The sequence below is a fragment of the Trichechus manatus genome, unplaced genomic scaffold, assembly GCF_000243295.1.
Source record: "Trichechus manatus latirostris isolate Lorelei unplaced genomic scaffold, TriManLat1.0 scaffold00273, whole genome shotgun sequence".
NCBI classification, from domain to species: Eukaryota; Metazoa; Chordata; class Mammalia; order Sirenia; family Trichechidae; genus Trichechus; species Trichechus manatus.
The window spans coordinates 2,019,465-2,029,407 of NW_004444209.1; the positions used below are offsets into that span (position 1 = coordinate 2,019,465).

Consider the following 9,943-nt stretch of genomic DNA (forward strand, 5'->3'; position numbering starts at 1 on the left):
AATGTAGAGCATTGTCTTTATAAGCTGTGTCATGCCAATTGAGCTAGATGTTCCCCGAGACCATGGTCCCCACAGCCCTCCGCCCGGCAATTCAGACCCTCAGGGAGTTTGGATGTGTCTATGGGGCTTCCGTGACCTTTCCTTGTACAAGTTGTGCTAGTTTCTCCTGTATTGTTTACTGTCTCACCAGAAGCTTTCTTTTTAAGAACAACATACAACTCAGAAAAAGAGCACAGCAATAGATTTAACATTATAGAATCTCCAGAAAAATTTTAACAAGATAATTTTAACTTTTTTGATTGACAAGAGGAAAATTTACCTTAAAAATAATTTTCATGGAAGTGGTGTATTTTGTGAATAGGTTGATTTAGCTTCCTGTATTGAACAAAGGGTGAAGGCATATAAATAATAATACTCACTGAAATAATTAAATTGAAAGAAATTCCTTCTATTCAATGTGGTTATATGAAATAAGAGAACTATATTATGCAGCTGTTGTAGGCTCACTAAATTTGTAATGCATAAAGGTTAGTAAACTATGAACCTATATATCTAGATGAAACCATAATCTTTCTATTGTGTTGGTCATGTCAAATCAGGTTGTAGTCTAATGGACAAGAAACCAAAAAGAGAAGGGAACTGAAAGATACATATATATATACACACACACACACTTATGTACACACACACACACGTTGTTGTTAGGTGCCATCGAGTTGGTTCCAAGTCATACTGACCCTATGTACAATAGAATGAAACACTGCCAGGTCCTGCACCATCCTTACAATGGTTGCTATTTTTAACCCCATTGTTGTAGCCACTGTGTCAATCCATCTTGCTGAGGGTCTTTGTATATAAAATATACATATCCTAGTTTAAAATGGTTTTTTAAACTAGGATTTTTGTGAAGAGTTAAACTAACCTGCATTGATGATCACTGTGGTGAGGCATCATGAAAAATGTTTTCCCACTATAGGAGCTCTGTACATTCTCCATTTTTCTAAGCAAGAAACACAACTTCTCAATAAGACTGAGAACGTAGTGATGCAAAGAACATTATCCCTGGAATAGAGCAGCATCAGCAATGACTCTGAACTCAGAGTCACAGATTTTAACCCAAAATGCAGGAGGCTGAACTCCATGTATTTGAGCTATAGACTGCTCTAGTTAACATACAAACAAACACAAACACAACCTTCCAGAAACTACTAGTCAGCCACAGAGAAAGCACAATAAATGCATTTCACAGATAATTTCAAATGTAACTGTAGGAAGTAGTTCCCAATATAATCACCATTAAACCCTATGGAAAATCTTACTCCTCATGCTGATTTCATATAACTGTTCAAAAAAATTTTTTCTGTCACCTCATCTGAAGGTGCAGATGAGTAATGGAATGGACAAAGAGGAGAAAGCTGGAGAGAGGAAACAAACAAAAAAATCCCAATTTTCTCTTAGTTTTCAGCCTCAGTCAATAGAATTAGCTCCATACTGTTTTGCTCAAATATCCAGAAGGGTCAGACCATTTCTGGTCACCCGAGGATGACTTTGGCTCTCTTTTTAGTGCACTTATTTTGGTGAGTATGAATCCCTGGGTGACCTAAGTACTTTGAAGGATTTAAAAAAAAAAATTTTGTTATTGAGCTGAAAGAGAAACTGATATTCTTTGGTACTTGAAATCTTGAGCATAATGAGTGAACAAGTGTGCAGGTGGATAAGTCCACCTGTGATGTATCATAGCAGCAACGCCCATCAGGGAGACGTCCCATACACACCATGAAGATTTCCTAGGTCTGCCTGAAGAGAGTCTGTAGGGAGGTCACAAAGGTTCTCTCCTTCACTGTCTCTAGTGTGTAAGCCCTGTGTGAGAGGTCCATGCTTGGCTTATTTCTCTTTCCTTGCTCCCTGAGATTCTTGTGGCCTATTTCCCACAGAGTATGTTGACACTGCATTCTAGTCTTAATTTATGGCTCATATTAGCCATTGTTGAGAATCCTCAGGTTTCTTGTAATTTTCCATGTTTTCCCTAGGAAATTTCTTACTTCATGCCTTGGGGTTTCATTCATTTATCTGATAAATTGATCCCTAGGGATTATTATTAAAAATAATGTGCAATTTTAACTCTTGGGAGACCCCATGGTCTCCTTAAGCATCCATCCTTGTGCTTCTCAAACAGGGTATGTAAATTTGTGCCATGAGATATAGGCCCCAGATAAATGTTTTCCTGAAGGGAAACATTTTATTTAGAGAAAATAATTTTATATTATACAAAATACATGTGTACTATGGAATAAACCCATTGCTGTCAAGTTGATTCCAACTCATAGCAACCCTATAGGACAAAGTAGAACTGCTCCATAAGGTTTCCAAGGCTGTAATCTTTATGGGAACAGACTGCCACATCTTTCTCCCTTGGAGCTGCTGGTGGGTTTGAACTGCCAATCTTTTGGTTAGCAGCTGAGCCCTTTAAACACTGTGCCACAAGAGCTCTTTATACTATGGAATAGCTCCTACCCACTACCTTGGAGTTGATTCTGACTCATAGCAACCCTACAGGACAGAGTAAGAACTGCCCCACAGAGTTTCCAAGCCTGTAATCTTTAAGGGAGAAGACTGCCACATCTTTCTTCCATGGAGTGGCTGGTGGGTTCGAACCACCACACTTTCGGTTAGCAGCCAAGTGCATAACCACTGCACCTAGGAAATGCAATTTGTAATGATCTTTAAGATAAAACTTTGGATTTCAAAGAATTATTGTTCCCACATGCCCTATGTTCTCTGACCACTGTTGCCAGCATGCTTTGGTGGAAAGGTTGAGAAATACCGTGCTGGAGCATTTCTTCACCTGGCACCCAGAAGGTCCATCCTCCTCACCCACCTCTTTTCAGCCCCAGTATGGCCATAACTAAAAACCTGGGGATTCTCTTATTTTAATTAGTTGGCCTCTCAGCTGATGGTCTTCCTGTTTCAGCATGGGGTTTGGGCACAAACATGGAATTCTTTGACATTGTTTTCTCTGCACACTTTTCTGTCTGAGGCTTTGTCCTACAGCCTTCTGAGACGCATGTGTTGTTCTGTGGATGACATGGAAGCTGCTATGTAAAAATAAAATATGCTTAGGTTACCGTTGTCTTCTATATATATTCCAGGTGAGATTAGAGTTGTCATAACTAATTTTGGGAAAGATGACCTCTACATATTTCCTGGTACACCTAGGAGAGAACTATCTGTGAAAGAGGCCTGAAAGACTGCTGGGTGGCCTCATGTCTTCTGTGGTTGTGGTCTGATGGATTTGCTTCTAATTTCAGCAGGATTTCATCATCAGGCACACTTTAAAACTCCTCCTACCAAAATTAATTTACCATTTGTTTCTGTGCTGTGAATGTGGAATATCATTAAATAGGCAGAAAATGATTGTCACATATCTGGGAACATAGGGGTAATCTTGGTTTATATGTAATATTTAGTCAGTGACAACCTACCAGAATTAGAACAGGCAGGGCTCAGGAATTAGGAAAGCTGATGAACATTTTATGCCATTATATTAATTATAAAATATTGTTTTAATCTCCAGGATATATGGTATATAGAACTCAGTCTGAGCTAGTATACTCAAAGAGTCTCATATTTCTCTGTAATTCATAAGTAACTTCAATCCATATGGAGTGGATTGACATCACAATTATTATCACAGGTTATCATCAAAGGAAATTTCAAAGTGACTGCTGCTCCAAAGTCATGTTAATCCAACAGTCCAGCCGAATTTTGCTACCTGTATCACATTAATAATTAAGCTCCTTTTGAAGAACTAGTATGAGCCAAGCAACTAGGAGACTATTACAGAGACAGAAGATATGGATTATACCATTGCACAGTTCACAGTCCAAGGTGTATTGACATAAAACAATTAAGAAGCAATGTAAGATTGAATCTAATAGAACAGAGTACCAGATTTTGTGGTATTCCTCTCAGTGCCGAACAGCCTGCCCTGAAAACCTGCTTTAGAGTCCCCTTCCCCACAGACACAGTCTAGTATGATTTATCAAGTTTTCTCCTAGAGATGATAAGACCATATAAAAAGATTCCAATACAGTTAGGACCCAATTAAGTATATGTAAAGAATAAATTAATATTTATTTATATGACTGTACTCTGCATGAATAACTGCAGGATTAAAAATCAAATAGAGGAATTTAGATATACATTTGGCTAGTCTTGATGATAGAATCAGTGCCCTAGATATTTATTCATTTATTTATAGGTATTTGGTTTGTGTTTATTGTATACATTGCCCTGATTTGGGCATTGAGGGGGAGGCAAAAGATATTTAAGTCTTAGTCTTGCTCTTAAAAGAACAACTAAGCATCCCTTCAAAATAGTATCCAATTAAATGGCTAAATTGTAGACAAAGATAGTTTCAGGGAAAGGAGAGTTCAAGGAGACATCAGGTATTATCTACTATCTCATGGAAGAGAAAGGGTTGATTAAGATTTGCTTCAGTAGATAGGCAGGGGCAAGTGCTCATGGTCAGAGGAAGCACTATGATTAAAACACCCAAACCAAAAACCAAACCCATTGCCATCCAGTCAGTTCTGACCCATAGCAACCCTACAGGACAGAGTAGAACTGCCCCCATAGGGTTCCCAAGGAGCAGCTGGTGGATTCAAACTGCTGACCTTTTGGTTAGCAGCCAAGCTCTTAACCACTATGCCACCAGGGCTTAGTTGGGAATAAATGTGTTTAAGAGAAGTAAGAAGGCTGAGCATCCTGAAGTGCAGTGTTATACATTGGATTAGTAGGAAAAAAGCCTGGATCTAGCAGTCTATTGAACAGATTTTGAATGGCAACTGAAGAGTTTGTACTTCATAATTGATAGAGATATGAAGCATACTCCATTTTTGGTGTGAATGACAACCTTGAACAATGAAAGATGTCCATTACTAGTTTTTTTTTTTTTTTTGAGACTCTTTGACCCATTGTCTTTAAGAATATTTATTTTCTGAAGTTAGAAGATTCCTCCCTCTCTTGAAAGGCTTCAGGAACACATGCAATTGATTCCTTCTGCCAGTCAAGATTAAAAGCAGCAAAGACACACCATAGAAAAAGTACATATATGTAATAACCCATATAATTACTCAGTGAGCTATGAATATTTAAAATATTTTATTGAATATATCATCAGTGAACTGAACTTATACTTCTAAAAACCAAACCCAACCCACTGCCGTTGAGTGGATTCTGACTCAAAGTGACCCTGTAGGACAGAGTAGAACTGCTCCATAGGGTTTCCAATGCTGTGAATCTCTACAGAAGCAGACTGCTACCTCTTTCTCCCACAGTGGTGGGTGGGTTCTAACTGCCGACCTTTTAGTTAGCAACCAAGTGCTTTAATCACTGTACTTCCAGGGCCCACTGAACTGTTAAGGAACAGTGAAAGATAATTCTCTCTCTTCAGTGTGAGCCGAAATATGATGTACTGATGCCATTCTCTATTTTTATTATTAATAGCACGGGCCGGAAGTGACAAACTCAGCTTCTCTTTCAAATATGTCTCAGTTTTGGCTAATTCTTAGTCCTAGGACTTTCTTTAGGGCATCTTTCATGTCCTTGTTTTGGAGACTATAGATAAGGGGATTTAGTAGTGGAGTCACTGCTGAGTATACCAAAGTGATGATCTTCTGCATCCCTGCTGTGTTCCCTGATGCTGGACTCACATACATAACCATAAGAGTTCCATAGAATAGAGACACTACCATCAGATGGGACCCACATGTAGAGAAAGCTTTAGTTCGACCAGCTCCAGAGGGAACACGAAGAACAACTCTGAGCACCAGAGTGTAAGATCCCAAAACGGAGAGGAAGGGCCCAAAGATAATCACTGAGTTGAAGGTGTAACAGATAAGCTCAGCAGAAGGCGCAGGGACACAGGCCAGTGCAAACAATGGGCCTGGGTCGCACAAAATGTGGTCAATGATATTGGGTCCACAGAAGGGAAGTTGGGAGATAAGGACAATGGGGACTGGGTAGCAGAGGAATCCACTCATCCAGCAAACACAGACCAGAATCACACAGAACTTTCTAGTCATGATAGACGGGTAGTGCAGTGGGTGGCAGATGGCTAGGTACTGATCACAGGCCATAACTGATAAGAAGAAACACTCAGTTGTACCCAGTGAAAAAAAGAAGTAGAACTGGAAGAAGCAGCCAGAGAAAGAGATGGTCTTAGTCTCAGAGAGGATGTTGACCAGCATGTTTGGGACAGTGGAGGAAACATACCAGATCTCTAGGAAGGCAAAGTTTCCCAAGAGGATGTACATGGGTGTGTGGAGCCGCCTGTCCCATTTCTCTGCACAGATAATAGCCCCATTGCTCAGCAGGGTTAGGAGATAAAACACCAGGATTAATGTGAACAGGAAGTTCTGTGTCTCCCTTTGACCAGGGAAACCCAGGAGGACAAACTCAGTCACACATGCCTTGTTCTGTTCTGGAGTCTCAAAGCTGTTCAACAAACAGAAGAGACCAAGGAATGAATAATAATGAACATTCATAGGATAAGCTAATAATTGCTTGAAAATGTACTAAGAATTCTCACATACATTATCTCATCTGGTCTTCCTCATGGCCCCTCGAGCTACAGGGAAGTGTGCTTTATTGTCTTCTTTGTTTTTACAGATGAGAAAACTGAAGCTCCCAGAGATTTAAGGAGTTTACTTGAATGTGCAAAGCCAATAATTGCTAGATACACTGGCCCATTTGGAAGTTGGTTTAGAATAAACACCACTTCATTTCAAATGTTCCTGTAACCCTAAGTCTCAGTTTCAATTTTAATGGTAGAATCAGTGCCTCTTGGATACCCTACATGCAAGTATTAACTTTGGTCCCACTCTTTCACTTTGAAGCAAAATTGAGTATAAATCTGAAACAAAAATAGCTACTAAGTTCTAGACATCCAATATAAGCAGATGAGAATGGAGCTAGGTGGTAACCTTGAGCTCCCTTGCCTTTGCTGCTCCCAAGGAGGTGCTGCAGAACCCTTAGAGTTCTGTAAAACGATTTGCAAACCACCAATCTGGTTCCCTCTAGATCACATCTCTCAGGTGGCATCTGGATTTGCTGAACCCTTCAGCCAATTTCCCGCTTAAGGAGCCCTGGTTCTCCCAAAGCACTTCCCATATTGCACAAACTCTGTCTTCCTTATTGCTTCTACACACTAGCGCTGGGGCTCCTCTTTGCAGCTATACAAAATAAGTCTAATTCCTCAACTATGGGGGGAGGGAGCTTAAATTACTGAAGACAGATGTTATGTGCCCTATACGTCATTTCTTTTGCCACCATTTCCCCTGGCTTGTTTTTCCCAGCAGCTGTAGTATTCCACAACCCCACAGTCAGGGCTGGGCACCTGAGGTAGCTTGGTGTTTTCCTGCCAGGTAAGTCAATTTCTCTAGTATATACAATCATGTGCCTTCATTTTTGCCATGAATTAAGCCCTAAACACAATAATTTATGTCCCTTCATAATCTTGCTTTTACCTAAATTCAATAATGAATAGAGGCGTCACCTTAGGATATGCAAAGACCAAAAAGATCTTTCTGATGATGGCTGAATCAGGAGTTGAGATAAAACTATAAACCTGGATATTTTGCTGACAATCTTCTTGAAACTATTGCTCCAGGTTGATTTCTATGTCCTAAACTGCCAGTTAAAATTCAGAATGTTTGGCTGGGTAAGCCACCATTAATATTTTAAGTTCAGCAATATATTGACTTTAAAAATAGAACACTGACCATATTATTTATTTACGTCACTGTTAAGATACTTACTGGATGCCATTTATACCGTCTGTAGAGAGCAAAAGGCCTGCTTCTTAGTACTTGATCAAACCTGGAGCAAACCTGGAAGGATAAACATTTTATAGTCAAGGTTACTTTGGATATTTGTATTAACATTTTTTTTTTAGAATGATGAAAAAATTGTCTTTAACAAACATGATTTTTATGAAAATGTAAATTTTTTCCAAGAAATCTGGTTCACTGGATTATAATTATGACGACCATATGCATCAAAATTTCTAGGAGAGATATGATTTCAAATATACTTCTCACAACTATACTTATATTTGCCAGACCACATGCTGTCATTTTTGGTTGGAAAATATAATTACTGGGCTTGTAATAAGAAAAGAAATTGAATGCTGAATTTAGATTGCAGAATTTCCTCCATTTATTTATAAATTCAGGCATTTAACAAATGTTTTTTTCACTGTTATGTTCCTAGCAGTGTGCTAAATTCTTGGGTACAATGATGAACATGAAAAATAAAATTTCCCCCCCGTTGGAAATTATGATTTGTAAAAACAAAGTAATCAGTGCTGCCACCTACTTCTGTACAGTTGAGTGTCTGTGTGAATGGGGCTTCCTGGAGCAGTGTGTTTCACCCATACACCACTGTTTACTGTGCCCCTGGAAAACAACATTTATTCCATTTAGAAGCAATTTAGATAAATATATGTAGTGAAGGTGGCATGATAACAAACTTTACTTGGCATAAAATGTATGCAATGTCCCTATATTCACAATTTCTTAGTGGAGGATTGACTGTTTGGAGCAGAGCAAAGACCAGACTCTTCTAAAGCCATAATCAGCAGGTGTTGATTACTCACAGAATAAACAGGACAAGGAGGAGTAGAATAGCATGCATCATCATCAGCCTAGATTCTCTGAAGTTAGGCTCTTGTCCACAGGGTTACATCGCATGCAAGAATGACCCAGTTCACGTCTTCAGAAGATAATGCCTAAGTTCCTCTCCTCCAGGATTAAATACTAATCAGACAGACATGTCTATGTGCTAAATAGCATGTAGAGAGAATAAGTAGGGGGAGGGGCAATAAAAGGGGGGTAATAAAAGGTAAAAGGTAGAAAAAAAGTGGAAGTCCCCCTGTAGGCAAAGGACATCATTTATCGCCCCTGTTCAGAGTGTGCTACATTTACTGGCACCAGAGAATAGCCTTTTGGCTTTTACCCTACTAAGATAGCTTAACAGAGTTCTGGGTTTCTTTAGAGGGCAATAATCTCCCTCTAAAGCACATACCTTACTTTATATTCATTATATTACCATTCATAACTATTATATCCATTAGCAGATAGGGAGATGGTGAAGGGGCAATTGTAATATAGCACACCTGTGCATCCAGTGATGGACTTTTTGAGACAATAGGCAGAAATATGAGACATGAATTAACTTACTCTAGTCACAGGCCAGGCAATTTTTGACACCATGAACAGAAATATCATCCCAATTCATGGTCCCTGACCTGGAACCAGATCTCATAAGTTTTGTCTCCCAGCTGGTCATTTGACTTCATAATGTCTGAGACGTTGTCGACATGATTTGTGCTGCACTGAAGTCTCAGTTATCTATGGAATACAGGGTCAGAGAAGGATGGATAAGGTGGATAAATGAACTTCACAGATAATTTGAAATCATACTGGATGTTTCTACTGCCTCTAGCTCCAAAGTACATCTAGTAGTAGCTTAAATGGAAAATTAAATTTACCTCATTTGTCTTTCTATTCATCTGGAGTGTTACTACAAATGGGCAGCTGCAGCAAATAGGAGGAACAGAGAGCCTGGGCAACCCATCCTGTATGAACTAGAAAGGGCGGTGGACCCTCCCTGATAACCAACCACTTGCTGGGAATTTAAGCCATTTGACCAGCAAAGAGCATTCACTTTTTAAATAGTAAATGAAGGGGTTCTTCTCCCTTTAAATATTTATGTGTTTATGTATTATGATAAATCTAAAGGACCAGAGAGTTTGCTGGGCTACTTCTTTCTCAGTTTCCCCTTGCCACTTGCCAACAACTTGAAACAAGCAAGAATGACCTGCTTTAAAGGGAGAATGAAGAAAACCAAAGATGCAAGGGAAAGATTAGTCCAAGGGACT

General features: G+C 39.3%; 1 protein-coding gene across 1 annotated transcript; it reads right to left on the bottom strand.

The window, feature by feature from the left end:
* Positions 1–5,346: 5,346 nt before the first annotated feature.
* Positions 5,347–6,515, bottom strand: LOC101345944 (olfactory receptor 11H6). Its single transcript, XM_023724998.1, has one exon. It carries the CDS (start codon positions 6,315–6,317, stop codon positions 5,553–5,555), a length of 765 nt encoding a protein of 254 aa, XP_023580766.1. The 5' UTR covers positions 6,318–6,515; the 3' UTR covers positions 5,347–5,552.
* Between the last annotated feature and the right edge of the window lie 3,428 nt (positions 6,516–9,943).